The sequence below is a fragment of the Thermoascus crustaceus genome, assembly GCF_041956765.1.
Source record: "Thermoascus crustaceus strain CBS 181.67 unplaced genomic scaffold VTN00scaffold_2, whole genome shotgun sequence".
NCBI classification, from domain to species: Eukaryota; Fungi; Ascomycota; class Eurotiomycetes; order Eurotiales; family Thermoascaceae; genus Thermoascus; species Thermoascus crustaceus.
Window position 1 is genome coordinate 3006400 of NW_027192528.1, and position 16328 is coordinate 3022727.

At 52.2% G+C, this 16328-nt stretch overlaps 6 protein-coding genes across 6 annotated transcripts; 2 read left to right on the forward strand and 4 right to left on the reverse strand.

Annotated features, from left to right (window-relative positions):
• Window positions 1-238: 238 nt before the first annotated feature.
• Window positions 239-3242, forward strand: VTN00DRAFT_4610 (uncharacterized protein; the record flags this gene model as incomplete). Its single annotated transcript, XM_069431052.1, has 3 exons — window positions 239-618; window positions 734-3026; window positions 3099-3242. The coding sequence occupies 3 exons, from the start codon at window positions 239-241 to the stop codon at window positions 3240-3242; spliced, it is 2817 nt and encodes a 938-aa protein (XP_069290125.1).
• Window positions 3243-4158: 916 nt separating this feature from the next.
• On the reverse strand, window positions 4159-5715 carry VTN00DRAFT_4611 (uncharacterized protein; the record flags this gene model as incomplete). The annotated part of the gene is made up of 4 exons (XM_069431053.1): window positions 4159-4820; window positions 4919-5027; window positions 5108-5382; window positions 5496-5715. 4 exons carry the CDS (start codon window positions 5713-5715, stop codon window positions 4159-4161), a joined length of 1266 nt encoding a protein of 421 aa, XP_069290126.1.
• Window positions 5716-6098: 383 nt separating this feature from the next.
• VTN00DRAFT_4612 (uncharacterized protein) lies at window positions 6099-9517 on the reverse strand (the record flags this gene model as incomplete). The annotated part of the gene is made up of 6 exons (XM_069431054.1): window positions 6099-6199; window positions 6261-6422; window positions 6482-7534; window positions 7589-7994; window positions 8048-9373; window positions 9467-9517. The coding sequence occupies 6 exons, from the start codon at window positions 9515-9517 to the stop codon at window positions 6099-6101; spliced, it is 3099 nt and encodes a 1032-aa protein (XP_069290127.1).
• A 532-nt stretch (window positions 9518-10049) lies between these two features.
• Window positions 10050-12009, reverse strand: VTN00DRAFT_4613 (uncharacterized protein; the record flags this gene model as incomplete). Its single annotated transcript, XM_069431055.1, has 3 exons — window positions 10050-11783; window positions 11845-11933; window positions 11994-12009. 3 exons carry the CDS (start codon window positions 12007-12009, stop codon window positions 10050-10052), a joined length of 1839 nt encoding a protein of 612 aa, XP_069290128.1.
• A 443-nt stretch (window positions 12010-12452) lies between these two features.
• Window positions 12453-13208, reverse strand: VTN00DRAFT_4614 (mitochondrial 37S ribosomal protein bS18m; the record flags this gene model as incomplete). The annotated part of the gene is made up of 3 exons (XM_069431056.1): window positions 12453-12659; window positions 12738-12976; window positions 13061-13208. 3 exons carry the CDS (start codon window positions 13206-13208, stop codon window positions 12453-12455), a joined length of 594 nt encoding a protein of 197 aa, XP_069290129.1.
• Window positions 13209-13817: 609 nt separating this feature from the next.
• Window positions 13818-16119, forward strand: VTN00DRAFT_4615 (uncharacterized protein; the record flags this gene model as incomplete). The annotated part of the gene is made up of 2 exons (XM_069431057.1): window positions 13818-15871; window positions 15951-16119. 2 exons carry the CDS (start codon window positions 13818-13820, stop codon window positions 16117-16119), a joined length of 2223 nt encoding a protein of 740 aa, XP_069290130.1.
• Window positions 16120-16328: the final 209 nt, after the last annotated feature.

Sequence of the window (16328 nt, forward strand, 5' to 3'; positions counted from 1 at the left end):
GCGCCTGATACTTTTTTGGCGCGTTTGTGGAAACCCGGCGCGGAGGATAAGATTGGCCCGCCGGTGTTACCTTTTTCCGGTATTACTAACGGTACCGCGTACACGGTACATTACCAGACGCCGCCGCCATCGTAGCTTGTGCTGTGAGCTTCTTCGCCGCGCCCGCTAAGTCGCAACAGCTCCCCTTCAGCACCAGTACGACTGTTCCTCCTTGCTTGTCCCAAGGTCTCCAGCGGAGATGTCGTACGGACGGAAGGACTTCTTGTCCCAGCCGGCGCCCGAAAACTATGTTGCGGGTCTAGGTAGAGGCGCCACTGGCTTCACCACCCGGTCTGATCTGGGACCTGCGCGTGAAGGTCCTACACCGGAGCAGATCCAGGAAGCCCTTGCGAAAAGGGCTCAACTTCTGGGCGCCGCGCCACCAACAGCTTATGGTGCAGGACGAGAGAAAGGCCGAGCGGACGACAAGATCGAGGAGGAAGAAGACGAGCGTTTCCAAGACCCCGAGAATGAAGTCGGTCTTTTTGCCTACGGGCAGTACGACCGTGAGGATGACGAGGCAGACCGCATATACCAGGAGGTGGATGAGAAGATGGATAGACGGCGGAAAGCAAGAAGGTTAGTACTTCTCCCTTCCCTCCCCAGTCTTCCCACCTTGAATGCCTTTTGTTCATCGGGTTTTTCCCCGTTGTTATGGACAGAGTACCGACTGGAATTCGTTCGCCACACGCAGGGAAGCTCGAGAGCGCCAAGAGCGGGAAGAATACGAACGCAAAAATCCCAAGATTCAGCAGCAGTTTGCCGACTTGAAGCGGTCACTGGCTTCCGTTTCGGACGAAGATTGGGCCAACCTCCCCGAGGTTGGAGACCTTACGGGTAAAAACAGGCGCGCAAAGCAGAACTTGAGGCAACGCTTCTACGCTGTACCGGATAGTGTCATTGCAGGCGCGAGAGAAGCGACACAGTTCAGCACCACTGTTGCGGAAGATGGCACCCAGACCGATGTTCGCGCTACGGAAGGAGCCGACGGGGCGATGACAAACTTCGCTGATATCGGTGCGGCCAGAGACAAGGTACTTCAAGTGAAGCTTGATCAGGCCGCAAAGGGTTCCACCGGTGATGCGTCATCGGGCAGTGCGACCAACATCGATCCGAAGGGATACCTAACAAGTCTCACCAAATCCGAACTAAAGGCCGGTGAGGTGGAGATTGGAGATATAAAGCGAGTTCGCGTTCTCCTGGAGTCGGTCACGCGGACGAATCCAAAGCATGCCCCGGGATGGATTGCCATTGCACGTTTAGAAGAACTTGCAGGCAGAATTGTGGCTGCACGAAACTACATCGCCAAAGGATGTGAGCTTTGTCCAAAAAGTGAAGACGCGTGGTTGGAAAACATTCGGCTTAACGACACTCATAACGCAAAAATCATTGCTGCGAGTGCAATTAAGCATAATGATCGCTCTACGAGGTTGTGGATTGAGGCCATGAGGCTGGAATCCGACATCCGGGCGAAGAAGAATGTTTTGAGGCAGGCCATTCTCCATATTCCGCAATCTGTTGCGATATGGAAGGAAGCTGTGAACCTGGAAGAGGATCCCGCGGACGCTCGCCTTCTCCTTGCGAAAGCCGTCGAGATGGTTCCCCTCTCTGTCGAACTATGGCTCGCTCTTGCTCGCCTTGAAACACCTGAGAACGCACAGAAAGTATTAAACGCAGCTCGTAAAGCCGTTCCCACTAGCCATGAAGTCTGGATCGCTGCCGCCAGACTACAGGAGCAGATGGGACAGGCTAACAAAGTCAATGTTATGAAGAGGGCTGTCCAATCCCTCGCAAGAGAAAATGCCATGTTGAAGAGAGAGGAATGGATTGCAGAGGCGGAGAAATGCGAGGAGGAAGGCGCTGTCTTAACTTGCGGCGCCATCATCCGTGAGACTCTGGGCTGGGGCTTGGATGAGGATGACGACAGAAAGGATATCTGGATGGAGGATGCCAAGGCCAGCATCACCAGAGGTAAATACGAGACCGCGAGAGCCATCTATGCGTACGCTCTGCGCGTTTTCGTGAACAGCAAGTCATTATGGCTTGCTGCCGCCGACCTGGAGCGCAATCACGGCACCAAGGAAGCTTTGTGGCAGGTCCTTGAGAAGGCTGTCGAGGCTTGCCCTCACAGTGAAGTCTTGTGGATGCAGCTGGCGAAGGAGAAGTGGCAAGCTGGAGAGATTGATAATGCTAGAAGGGTGCTTGGAAAGGCATTCAACCAAAATCCAAACAACGAGGATATTTGGCTGGCTGCCGTTAAGCTAGAAGCGGACGCGAAACAGACTGAACACGCCAGGGAGCTTCTTGCTACAGCTCGCCGTGAAGCTGGCACGGATCGTGTCTGGATCAAGAGTGTGGCTTTTGAGCGCCAACTGGGCAACGCAGAGGAGGCCCTCGACCTCGTAAACCAAGGCCTTCAACTTTATCCCAAGGCTGACAAGCTTTGGATGATGAAGGGCCAAATTTACGAGTCGCAGAACAAATATCCGCAAGCCCGAGAAGCGTACGGCACTGGCACCAGGGCTTGTCCCCAGTCAGTTCCTCTGTGGCTCCTTGCTTCACGTCTAGAAGAAAAGGCGGGTGTCGTTGTCAAGGCACGCTCGGTTCTCGACAGAGCTCGTCTCGCAGTTCCCAAGAATGCGGAGTTGTGGACGGAAAGCGTCCGGGTTGAACGACGAGCCAACAACATCGCCCAGGCCAAGGTTCTGATGGCAAAGGCTCTGCAAGAGGTCCCCAACTCGGGACTGTTGTGGAGCGAAAGCATCTGGAACTTGGAACCCAGAACCCAGCGGAAACCTCGTAGCTTGGAGGCGATTAAGAAAGTCGACAACGATCCGATTCTGTTTGTGACGGTGGCCCGTATCTTCTGGGGCGAGCGCAGACTCGAAAAAGCAATGACTTGGTTCGAGAAGGCGATCCTTTCGGACAGCGATCTGGGAGATACCTGGGCCTGGTATTACAAATTCCTGCTGCAGCATGGCACAGAGGTAAGTGTGCACAATGTCCCTGGGTCTGTCAAACAATTATTATATGTGAATATGAGTGCTAACTGCTTGCAGGAGAAACGAGAGGACGTGTTAGCCAAGTGCATTGCCACCGAGCCCAAACACGGCGAGGTATGGCAGCAAGTCGCCAAAGACCCGGCGAACGCGTACAAGACCACGGAGGAAATCCTTAAGCTTGTTGTGCAGCGTCTTGTTTAATAATTTGGGTTTCTTTTTTTCGTCTTCTGTCTCTCTCATTCTCATATGGTTGCCAGTACTGTACATATACTGCTTTTTGCGTGGGAACGGCGTGGACCATGGTTAATGAATGGTAATACCTACATGAACAGGGCTAAATATACAACATGAAGGATTTTATGCCCCAACTTCTTATCCTTGGAGGACCTTAAACTCTAGAGCGGTAGTTCTTTCTCAGTTCTTACTGGTCACGAGTAAGCAAAAAAGTATTAGCAAGATCTAGAGCGTATGTACATTTATTTCATCCCAATGAGCCGCCGGTATTGCTACATACTCTCTCCGGGGGAGAAGAACATGTGAGCTAACATCCGTCCGTCACCCATCCACATCCAACCATGTCGCTAGCTATCATTTCCCTCACCCCTGTAAACAGTGAATCAATCATCCGTGGGTATCTACCGAAGCCCGCCTTACCGACACACTCCGAAAACAGAGACATTCGCTTTTTTTTTCTTTTTTGTCTTTTTCCCCCGGCGACATAGTACGCTCTTGAAATATGCGTTGTCCACCATATTGTTGTTCTTGTAGCAATCAATCGCCGAGTATGATGATAAATATGACATGGAACAACCAAAAAAAGCAAAAAGAAAGAAAAAGGAACACACAAAGAACTCCACACCAGATGCGAATATAGCTATACAGGACCAGGACCAGGACCAGGACCAGGTTTTTTCCAACCTACCCTCGATAATTTCTCCCATGACGCCCTTTGTCCCTAATTGTCAATTCAGGTTTCTGAGGTATTTATTTCCCCCTGAAAGTGAAGTGCTGATCTGGCTCCGGCGTCATCAGAGAGACCGTGCCATTTGAAAGACAAGAAAACGAATAAAAAAAAAGTGTGGGTTTGGAGCTGTGTGTGTGGGAAAAAACGACTCTTTCAAGCTGCCATTGACAGGCATTCGTCGAGGAGAGAGCCCAACTGTTCTCTGTCTGCTGGCGTCCCTCCTTCCCACTCCCAGCCCGCTTCGTCAATCTCCATCTCGTCAGCGCAGCTGGGTCTGGGGTCCTCATGGACACCGTCCACCACAGTGTCCATCCGGTCCTGCCTTTCTGCCTCGAGCTCGTCTTTGGCGTATCCTCCCATGATCTGGTCGACAACCAACGGATTGTGGCCGAGGAGGCCACCCCCGAGCTCCAGTGCAAGTCTGATGTCTCTGACCCCGAGCGGCTGCCTGGTGGCTGCTTCCTTTGCCTCGACAGGCAGAAGGCCGGTGGCACTGTCCTTCACAATTTCACCGCGCGTGTAAGCTAATTCTTCTCGCTCCAGCTGCCGTCGATATTTCCGCGTGACCATCCCGTTGATCGTCCCGGATGGACCGTTGGACCTTGTACGCGCGAAGACGGTCGAAAGGACTTCCTTCACGAAGGTTTCCGTGGCAATGGCCATAAACTCCGCACATGGGAATCCTGCGCCGCTGACGACTGACTCCTCATAGCATATGGGAATCATACGTGCATGTATCGATTCTGCGTCGGGGAACTCGCCAGTCTCTGAGGCTAACGGCTGGGCGTAACGCTTCCTGATCTCGAGCTCCCAATCTATTCCGCCAGAGTGGTCAACATCGTTGTACAACGGCGCCTCATGGAAGCTGGAATACACCTAGTTAGACCACGGGGAGAGGGGCGGTGACTCTTACTTGTCTTGTTCAAACCACCGGCGCTGGCAGGAACCTGACTCGGTAGTTTAATTTGCTTCGCCTGGTGATATTCTTCCAGTTCATTCCGCACCACTTCACTCGGATCGGGCTGGATATATCAAGATGCCCCATTAGCATCGACTGCGCTGGAGACCAGAACCTACCCCAACAGGGCTTTCCGTAACATACCTCCGGAATCGCCTTTATCCTCCGACGATCTCGTGGTGGCAGCTGCATAACCTCGGCCTTCAGTCTCTGCTCGGCCGCATCGCCGGAGACCGGCTTGGACACCACGGTGGGCTTATCATTCGCAGAGACCCAGCTGGCCACTCCATGGTCAGGAAGATCTCTGGTAAGGTTTCCAATAATCGCACATATAAAGTTATTATGGAGATGCTCGGTTTTGGGATCGGCGCATATTATGGGGTCGACGCGCGAGGCGAATTCGCTCTGGTTGAGATGCCCTGTAGTAGGAAGAGTTAGAGAGATTCTATTCTGTAATAAAAAAGCACAACATCCACACTCTGTAATATCCGGTTCAGGGGAGATCGCCTGCGCTCAGCGCACTCGGACGTACCTAGAAGGAAGAGAGCTGTAGACTGCTTGTACTCTGCCCAGTTGTCGCCGATAGCCGCTTTGAGCTCGGTGTAGATGGGCTCCAAATCGAGGCGCGGGACGGAGATCAGGGCCTTTGTCGACTTCTGCGTCGCCGATGCCGAAGGAGCCGCGGACTTGCTTGAAGGGATCGAGGTTGACGCAGAGTCTGCCCGGCTCAAGGCCGCTGGATCGATCTGCATGGTCGTAGGCTTGCAGGGGGCGCGACGGGCTGCGCGAAGCCGGAGAAGGGGGACTACCAGACCTTCATCAAGGACAAGAGGCGGGGGCCGTCAGGCTCACTGGAGATGGGAGAAGAGAAATCGAGGGCGATACGGCGATTGAAGCGTCGGTGGTTGATGGCCGAACAATGGACGGACGTTGTTCTCGTCCCGCCGAGCCCAAAGCAGAACAGACGAGCGAACGACCTCCAGCGCTCTTCCGCGTCGGACACGCGAGCAAGATGCACGGCGACGGTCTTCTCTTCTTCTCTACAGTACGATGCCGGATCTTCGTGACCTACGCGCAGGTGTTCACTACAGAAATTTCTCTTTCTTTAGAGGGGATCCATCTTTGCTTTTACTGTCTACTGGAGCTTGACTACATCTTCGTTTAGCGTGCCAAACAGCCTCCCTATCTCCGCAATAACCTCCGTGATCTCGCTGGAGAGCTGGCCAGTCACCAAAACTAGAACATGTCAGCCACTGCAGTGCTACCGTCATTCCATCCCGGTGGGCCTGGAACCTACCATAAGCGTAAAGCAAAGCGTAGTCCTCATCGGTTGTCAGCCGAGACCTTATCGCATCCTTGCGATAGTGGAAGATGCGTGCCAGCAGTCGGTCTCTGGCATTCTCTATGTTAGGAAGAACGTCATTCAGTGGATACCTAAGCTTCATGGACGAGGCCATGACTGTAGGAGGTCAGCCATACACACCGCATGACACAGGGGAAACGGCTGATGCGACTCACCTGACAACAGATGGCTGATGCGAGCAGACAGCTGCAACCTCTCTTGGGCCGTGTACCGAAGGACGGAGATTTCGCCCTCAGAAGCAGTCAGGTTCTTCAATATCTGCAGGTTTATGGCGTGAAATGAGTCGAGCATCCTTCTCGTGCGGCGCAGGATATTGCCGTAAGCGGCATCGGGAAAGGGGCTCTTAAGCTCGAACTCCGATCGAGCTGCAACCTGAAGAGCTTCAAGACGAGATAGGTAGCGTTCAATCTCGAGCTTTTCTCGGGGGCTTATGTAAGCGACTGCAGTTTTCCCATCCACCATCATCGACAACGGGTCACGCTTCCAGATGAGAGCCATCCGGAGCCAGAGTATACTTAAGCCATCCTTCAGCTTCCTCCGAGCACTGATAGGCCAAATGACTCGGGTGATAATGATACCCCAAATGCAGCCCGTCAAGACGGCCACGACTCGATGAAGCGTGATTTCTGTGATGATCGGATGAATCCCTCCCTCGTCCTGGTTGTTACCGGGGTCGTTCTGCGAGAGCAAGTAGGCATACAGAACGGAAAGATTGTACGTGAGCATGATGAATCGCCCCATCGGGCCCTTGCCTTTTACCAGAATGAGATAGGCGGTCCATGTAGCCGTTACCCAACCCAGGAAGGCAAGGCCGAAGACGTTTCCGGCTGTGATGTACCATGCCGCAATTGCACAAAGTGCTCCGATGGATGTACCCAGGAATCGAGCATATCCCGTGGTATTCGACGCACCAATGGTCATTGAACAGACCAGCATATAAGACAATAGACCCCACTCGCCTCTCCAATAGGAGTAGAACGGTCGAGTCGCGGGATGAAATGCGGGGGAGGCATATATTGCTGCCCCAGCGCCGACTTTAATTGCAAATTTTGTCTCGTCCCTACGGAAGAATCTGAGGGATTTCCAGATCCGGTATCCGATCCTCTCCTTCGTAGGTCTCTTCTTGGATGTCGCATTTAGTTTGTTTTCTGGACCGGAGAAGCGAACCCGAAGATCAGCTTCTGAGGAAGGATCGATAGGCACCCGCTCTGGCTACCGGTTAACAAAACGTGATTGAAAAGACTCCTGTTGTAACGACTTACCAGCGTCTGAAGAGCTGCCATGGCTCCTTTCAGCATTGGCTGAACGCCAAAACTTGAGCCAACTCCACGATCTTCCGTTCGGTTTCTCCTCTACTTCGAGCTGCAGCTCGTCCAAAATATCCAATAGATCTTTCAGCTGCTCACCAAATTCAAGAAGCGAAAAACTAAAATGCCCACAGCTAGCAGAGACCTCTTCAAGGTCAGCCTCAATCTCAAGGCTTTTTATTCTCATAACGTCCTTCTGTCGATATAGAGACCGCAGAGCTTCTTCTCGGGACGTTCTATAGAGTTCAAGTGCCCTGTTGAGACTGATTCGGAATCGGCTATTCACAAAAACCTTATAGTCAGGTGCAGGCCCGAATGGTAGCTCTTGTAATATTTCTTTCAAGGTGAACGCAAGAGACCGCTATAAATGGGTTAGCAAGATGCCATGACATACTTCTAGTCAGGGTAAAATACCATGGATGGCCCGAGATGAGTGATAAATAATGCAAACATGTCGGCTGGTGAAAGTATCTGAGAACTGTCTGTGTCTCCATCTCTTGCCGCATCTGAGCTAGCCTGGCCTTTGTTGATATCTGATAGTTCTTCCTCCGGTCTCTCGTCTACGGAAGCCAGCGTTGCACGCTCGTCGTGGGATGGCCATCGACTCGGAGATGAGGCGGAGGAGCTGACCTTGAAGGAGAACGGCTCCCGACTGTACACAGGCGTTGGCTGACTGGGCTTGGCTTGCTTGAGCAATTGAAATTGGAGATCCGCGGCACTGCGCAGTCCTCCCGTATTCTGAGTTATATCCTGCACCCAGCGGACCAGTCTTTTCTCTAGACGGTATTCTCTCTCCGCGCCTGCAACATAATGCTCAAGTTTAGCCTCTTTTAAGAGGTTATCGAGCACACCATATGCTTTTTTGTTCCGCGCTGATGCGTTGACGAATTCTGCTGCTTGAAGCTCTTCCTCTGACCCGCTGAGGAAGCTCTCCGTGATAATCCCCAGCATGACTGCAAGTGTGTCGGTCATTGTAACTAGGTTTGCACGGAGCTTTTTCCGTGCGGAGATGGGAAAGATAAGGAATGAAACGGTCATGGTAGCAGTCACACCCATGATAACCATCTTCAAAACCTGGGAAATCTTGGCCAAGGACAAATCTCCCATTTGGACCGCACCCTCCTTCGTCAGGACTGTGATGATGGCAAGAGACGCTAGAGAACAAGCGACATTCACCAGAGGATCTCCAAGTCTCTGCTTCGTCCACCCGATAAATCCTAAGCCACCGCCGCAAAAGACAATGAGCACCACGATATAACCAACGGGAAGAAGGTGTAGCGTATTCTCGAAGAACATAGTCACACACATGCTCGTGATAGAGATAAAAGCAGCATAGAGAAACGCTAACAGAGCACATATCAAAGCCTTGAACATGCTTCCCCTCGTTCGCGCAGGATGGAAATAGACCGTGATGGTGGCCACCACATGTTTCCCATCCTGTTTGCCCAGCAGCGCAGCAATTGCGGGGATGAATGTCGCCAGAGATCCGAGTAGATATGCCAGACTGCACTTGAAGACTCCTTTGCCCGCCTCGGACGCAGCAAACTCCTTCACCCACTGCCAGTAATCATTTGCTCTCCCCAGAATTCTGGGGACAATCCCTTTGTTCCCGATAGGGGCACGCTGCCCCGAGAGGAGTGGTGTTCGCTCGTCATGGCTGCCATTCTCGGGACTTCGTAACGACACCAGGCCTTTCAAGCGTTGTCCTGTCCTGGGGAGGATGAAGGTAGCCTGCCGCAACTTCAGGGACGTCTCGTCAGCAATCACAGTAAATAGGGATTGTCGTACACCACAAGACTATTTGTCTGGGGAATACGAAAGACCAAGTCTTACCTTCGGCCGGAGACGGCGCGGACTCGAGGACGGCGGCGCCGAGGACAGCATCTTCTCATCTCAGTTTCCTCTCCCGGCGGTTGCTCTTGGTCCCATGGCGAAGAAGCTCCGTATGTCTCTAGGCTTCTTTTCAAGCAGCTTGGACCCTGTGATCTACGGAGGCGCGCAGATCCCGACTTCAGCCTTTGTTAGCCTCGAGCTCAGCTCTGCAGCGCGGCTGCTGTGGAGTTGCCGCCACGACCCCACGGCATCTGTGCACGGCCCTGCATATGGCTGTGATCAGATAGCTACCTGATACAGTGATACTTTCTAGCTGCTACGACCTAGCTACGGAGTACATTCTACGTCTCAAGTCTCTATGCCACAAAAGCAGCAGGAAAGCTACTGGATATGCTCGTATTTGGCATGCCACCAGAGTCACCAGAGTCTTAGATACATGTCACATTGAATGGAGAATTTACACTGCAGACAGTCATGTACGCACGAAAGTAACCTCAATAATCAGAACCCCACAAGCAACCGCTAAGAGTCATCATCTACTGCATCCGCGGCAGCGAACCCACCAATGTCCTCCAGTCGTAGCTTATTTGAGACCCTCAACTTGCCATACTTTCACGGTGGCATCAGCACCAGCTGAAGCAATCTTAGAACCCCCAGCGATCCATGCAACACCATTAACACCCTCTTTATGGGCATTGAATACCTGGAGCCAATCACCGGGATTTGCTAGGCTCCAAACAAAAATATTCGTATCCAGGGCACCGCTCACCACATGTGTGCCTTTTTCGTTCCAAGCAATGGAAGTGATTCGTGCAGTATGTGCCGTCCAGCGGTCAGTTACAAGGCTGCCATCTGCAACCTTGAAAACGAGCACGCGGCCCCGAGAGTCACCAGCGGCAAGAAGAGAACCGTCGGGCGAAAATGCCAGAACAGATATCGGGTTTCGCGACGCCTTAATCTCGGTTCTCGGGGTCAGGCTCGAGTTGGAAACGTCGCAAATCTGAATCGACGAGTCTTCTCCTCCAATGGCGGCTGTAGTACCGTGCGCAGCCACTGCAGTGACAGTGAATTTCGAGCCGAAGTCCCCGGTCTTCTTTCCATCGTGGAAGATTTCAACTCCTTCTGAGTTGGCAACGAGCACTGTTGAGTCGCCAGCAGCAACTCCCTTGGGCTGACCCGCTAACTTGGTCGCACTTCCAGTGTATGTCTTGGCGGCTATGTCAACTGATCGGATCGTATCGTCCCAGCCAACGCTGTATATCCTTCCGTTGCCTTCAGCAGTAGTCGTCAATCCCGAGATGTAGGTCGAATGGCTCTCGCTTTCCACTTCCTCCGCGGTTCCAGTTGCGACATCCCAGCTACAAACCCTTCCTTCAAAGCTTCCCGACCAGAGAGTCTCCGTTCCGCTGCCAGAACCAAACTGCGTCAAGGAGGTGATGTTCTTCTGGTGGCCATGAAGGATTTGCCGAGGTTGGGGCGAGCCTTCAACCAGATAGTTGAGATCTCCACTCAGAGATAGACTGACAATAAGGCCGTCGCTTCTGCCGTGGGGCCAGACAACGCCAACTTGGTGGTCACGAACATTCACCGTGCCCTCATCTCCTAGGGTCCAGCTCTGCGAGACCTTGCCTGCTTCAACATCCCAGATCTTTACTGTCCTGTCTGCGCTGGCTGTCACAAACTTCCGAGAGTCGCTAGACCATGAGACACCGAATATACTGCCCTTGTGTTCGCCTTCCCCGATTTGGCCCTTAGGCTCTCCAGTCTTGCCATCGTAAAGCCAGATCCTTCGATCTCCACCGACGCTGACCAGAGTCGAGCCGTCTGGGCTGAAAGCAACACCATAGATGTAGTTGGTATGCTTGTCTCGAATACCCGTGTTGAATTTGAATGGCGCGCCGTGGTAGAAGACGAGTGTCTTGTCGTCTCCAGCGGCGGCAGCTCGCAGAGGCCGCTGCTGCCTGATTGACACGGAGTTGATGGCTTGTGTGTGCCCGGTGATCTCGCCAACGCTGTTTCCACTGTCTGCAGTAATGCAGTGTCCGTATCGTTGCTTTCCGTCGCCGACGGCAATGATGCGCTGTGAATCACCGTCCCAGGCAAGGTCGTTGATGCGACCGCTCACAATGTTGTACTCTCCCTTGGTGATGCCTTCACCAACGCAATCCCACACTCTCACTACACCGGCAGCATCACCACTGGCAACGTAAAATCCGGATGGCGAGAAACGCGCGACCGTCGTCTGCGCTTTGTGCTCCGTATACTGCTTCGCGACTGCGGGATCGTCGATCGAACGAAGGAAAATGGACTTGTTTGACTACACCGATTTGGAGTCAGTAGAAGCGTAGAAATGAGTTCAAGGAGATGAGGGTACATACTGCGTAAGCCAGTCGCTCGCCCTTAGCGTCGGCTGCAAGCTGCGTGGGCTGACCCCTCGTTGTCGAGGGGCTGGCAGCCCAGATGGACTCTGGTTACATACTTCAGCCCAGTTCGCGGGCACGGCGGGGCCTGCAAGGGTCTTACATACCGTTTCTTATAGACATAACCGCGTCAAATCAGACAGAAAGGGCCTGCGCAGGCAAATATGGTCCTGGAAGTGGGATGATGGAAAGTTAAGCAACTGTTGACGTGGACAGAAGCGATTACTTGGGCTGGAGCAGCTCAACTACTCCGCACTCCGAGCGGTACGGCTTGGTGGGGACTCCTCCATCACAACACACTACTTTAGGATACATAGGGGCAGAGGCTGAAACAACGGGGACCGCCTGGAATATCTTCAAGCAAGATGCGGCAATCGTTGGTTTCAAAGAGTTGCTCTGAACGGAAACACATTGATCTATGCTGGGGAGACGGACTCTGCGTCTATGTGGTAAAAATACACGTTAAATACATTGGCAATATGCTGCCCAAGAATACAGAACATTGCCTTTATGGTTCACTCGCTAGAAACCTGCACTCCATACCCTCTATCTGCGAACATAATCAATCAGGCGATACCGCCGGCATCCAGCCTGGCTTTTGCCTCCGCCGCCAGGATCTCCGGGTGTCTGTGAACACTTGGCATGAGACCAAGTCCAATTGCTCTGCGGATAGCCTTTGCAATCTTCCGCTGGTTAACTGGGCGCAGACCGGTTTGACTGGAGTGCTTGATACGGCCCATGGGCGTCATATACTCGGACATGATGGCAAAATTCTGTAAACGGAGGAAATGGATCAGCGTTTCCTTTCTCTATTTAAACAGATAGATATCATGTAGTTCAAGAATTTGTACCTTGTATTGATCCAGCGGATTCATGTTCAAGGTATCGAAAGCGTCCGTCGACGGGCTGTAACGCTTCCTCCATTTCTTCATTTCTGCCGGGCTCAAATCATGCGGAGCATAGATATCTCCGGCCTTCCAATCACGCGTCTGGAACTTCTCCAAGATCTTACTCTCATTTTGGAACTTCTGGTCTTCCAGCATTCTCTGGCGGTTTGGTGGCAGCCGACGGTGGGTGACCAATCTTGCGTCTAGAGAACCCGTGGGTTAGCGGCTATCCAAAGGCACAAAAATGCTCCTGAAGATCAATCCAGAAAACAAAGAACTCGACATACTCTGAGTGGCACCAGCAGATGTCTGTCGCGAGGTAAAGGCACTCATCGAAGCCGGGGAAGCCGTCGAGTTCCATCGGCAAACGGAGAGCGCTCCGGTACCTGTCGCCAGGGTGCGGGAAGAGGACAACGAGAAGAGATTGAGAGACATTGCGCCTGCGAATGAATCTCAGGTCACGATCAGAGTCTGGAAGAACACGCTCGAGCACGTCCTGGCGGGTCGTGGTGGACAGCTCCGGGAGATATGCAGTGGAGCTCATCGTCGGCTTTTCTTTTTTGTCTCTGCCCCGGGCGCCAAGAGCCGCACTTCCCCAGCCGCGGAGCTCCAGATCTCCTCCCGCGCGCTGTCCAGATCACCATTGCCTCCTCCAATTACCCACTAGTCGTTTTTCTGTTCTTTCGGTTGATATATTGCTACCAGTATACCAGAATGAACAATTGATACCCCTTGCTGCCCTCAATCTCCCCAGTCTGCGCCGCGCATCTTCTCCAAGTCCTCCAAACGCGGGGACATCAACAACTGCGGAGCCCCCAAGTGCTGTACCAAGGAATTAGCCCTTGATAACTGCCAAACAATTGCGCAGCCAGGATGCAGTCGCAGCTCACAAGAAGCGTCTTTCGCGCCATTCTGAATAATGAACCACTTCGTTTCACACAATGTCGCGGTCAACTTCTGCGGTCTGTCCCCTACTATCGAGCCAGAAGACTGACCCCGCGCGGTGCATACCATGTCCAAAGGCGTGATCTCTTCGCATTCAATATGTCTGCGCCTTCCAATGAAGAATTGGCGGCCCAGTCTCCATCTCTATCTCCGGAAGTCGGACTGAAACCCATGAGAGATCTCATGAGGTCTCTGGGGGACAGAAGCCGGCCACCAGCGAAAAACATTTTGGCCAAGGCCTTCAAAGACTTCTTCACTTCCCGGTCCGGAAATCCTAGTGTTATCACCGATTTTCATGCCCAGCTTCTTATAGTTACATGGAAACATATGAAGGCTCATCAGGAAGAGCTTGAACCTGACGACTGGCAAGCCGTTTTTTCGACGGAGAGCCTCGAAAATGTTCTGTTCGTCTTATCGGAGGCAAAATGCCTTCCAGAGTCTCATAGTACAGTGCTTAGGATCGCGCGTTTTGCCTTCCTGGAACTGTGTGCAGATCAAGGATTTGGCCCCAATGAGATCAGCCGCCAGGCGCTGACCGCATATATCATGCTGCTCTCTTTGAATGGGAACCCTGAAGAGGCCCGGCATGTGGTCGAGAAGTTTTGGAACAAGCTCCGCAAATCAACTCCTTCTCCGTGGCTTACAGTAATGAGGGGTTTTGCGATGAAAGGTGATAGGCGTCAGCTTAGAAAAATCACCGAGGAGCTTGAGAAGCAGGGCAGGAAATTTGACCAGGCTTCTCACCAGGAATTGACTTCGATCCTTATTGAGCAGAATCTTTTGGATGCGGTCAAGACAATGTACGAGTGCCCGATATCCGACAACCTCGAGCCTACTCTTGCTACTAAAGAAGCTGTTCTGAAGTTTGCGATTCTGAGATCCGAGGTTAACTGGGCGACAACAATTTTTGAATCTCTTCCTCAGACTCCATCTTCTGAGACGATAAATATCGCACTGCTCTGGGAAGTTGCCCATGGCAGTAAAGCGTCTGATATATCTGAAAAGTTGAAGGCATGGGCTGCTGAGAATCCTGAAATACCAAATTCACTCAGCATCTCATGTGTAAACAACCTCATTGAGTTTGCGAATAGTACTGGCAATCCACAACTGGCCGCTGATTTTGCCGCGTTAGCCTCTCAGTGGGATCTGCAGCCGGATCTGCAGACTCACATGCTACAGCTGGAATCTCGGATACAAGCTGGTGATATCAACGGAGCAATGGAGTGTCTGCAGAGTCTAGAGGATATCGGCTCGGTAGCCGATGTGAATCTGCCGCTCATGAACAAGCTCATAACAATGCTTTGTCTGTCCGGGCACACAGACAAGCTATTTGACCGGATCTCAGCCCTCCTTGATCCTCTGGTTGAAAGCAATGTTCGCTTGGAAGCGGACACAGTCGCAGCCCTAACCCATATGCTACTCTACCGACACGACTGGGAGGCTGTTTCGGAGTTACTCCGACCACGTCTAGGTTCCTATGATTCAGAAGAGAGGACTAAAATTAGGAAATCCCTAACGACTTTCATAATGGATGCCAACCAGGAAACTGACCATGTCTGGGAGGCATATACCCTGTTGAGGGTTGCCTTCCCAGAAACCGGTGTTAGTACCCGAACCGACATAATGACGGCCTTCTTTAAGCGAAATCGGAGTGACCTTGCGAGTCTAGTATTCGGCCACATGCGCCAGGCCGAGAATTTTGCGCAGCGACCAAAGCCTGACACATACGCAAGGTGTTTCCAGGGGCTTGCCAGAGCTGCCGACAAAGAAAACCTTGAACTCGTTCACAACATGTTGAAGTTGGATCTTGAGGTGGAACTCAATACGAGAGTCTTGAATGGATTGATGCTCGCCTACGCCGCATGCGAGATGCCGGAAAAGAGCATGGAGATATTTCGTAACATTCTCCAGTCCGATGAAGGACCCTCACACAAGACCATCGCGATTTTCTTTCGGGTCTGCGAGTATCACCACAACGGGACCCACGAAGCAACGAAGATGATGGAGAAAGTGAAGCAACTGGAGATCGAGATTGATCGTCAGATGTACACTGCGTACATCGAAGCGCTGGCTGCGCAGTGTGAATTCGAGCGTGCCGTCGAGGCTATCGAGAAGATGGAATCTGAAACCGGCTATCCCCCTACCCGTAATACGTATGCTAAACCCCAATCCCCCATATCCTTTAGATATTATGTACCGTCAACCGGGAGTACTAACAAACGTCCTACCTAGGATCGGTCTATTCTACAACGCTATCCCATACCAATACTGGAAAGATCAAGTGGAAGAGTGGGCTGAATCCAGATACCCCGAGCTGTGGGCCCAGCTGGAACAAGTGAACCGGACAGAGCACGAAGAGGGCCCGAAGTTCGACGACATCAGAAACGAAATTACCGTCTGAACGCACTGGATGAAGGTGTCATGAAGGATACCAAAAACATTGTCTGTATTCCTTTTTTATTTCGGCAGGACTCTGAGTCTTCCTTCTGCTCCCTTTTTTATATATATATAATTATAACGTGAGTCTACCTTCATGATGGCAGAATCTCCCTTGACGCGGTGAACGGGATTTCAAGATCCCATCTATGTAAATAAATACCATGAGAGCAT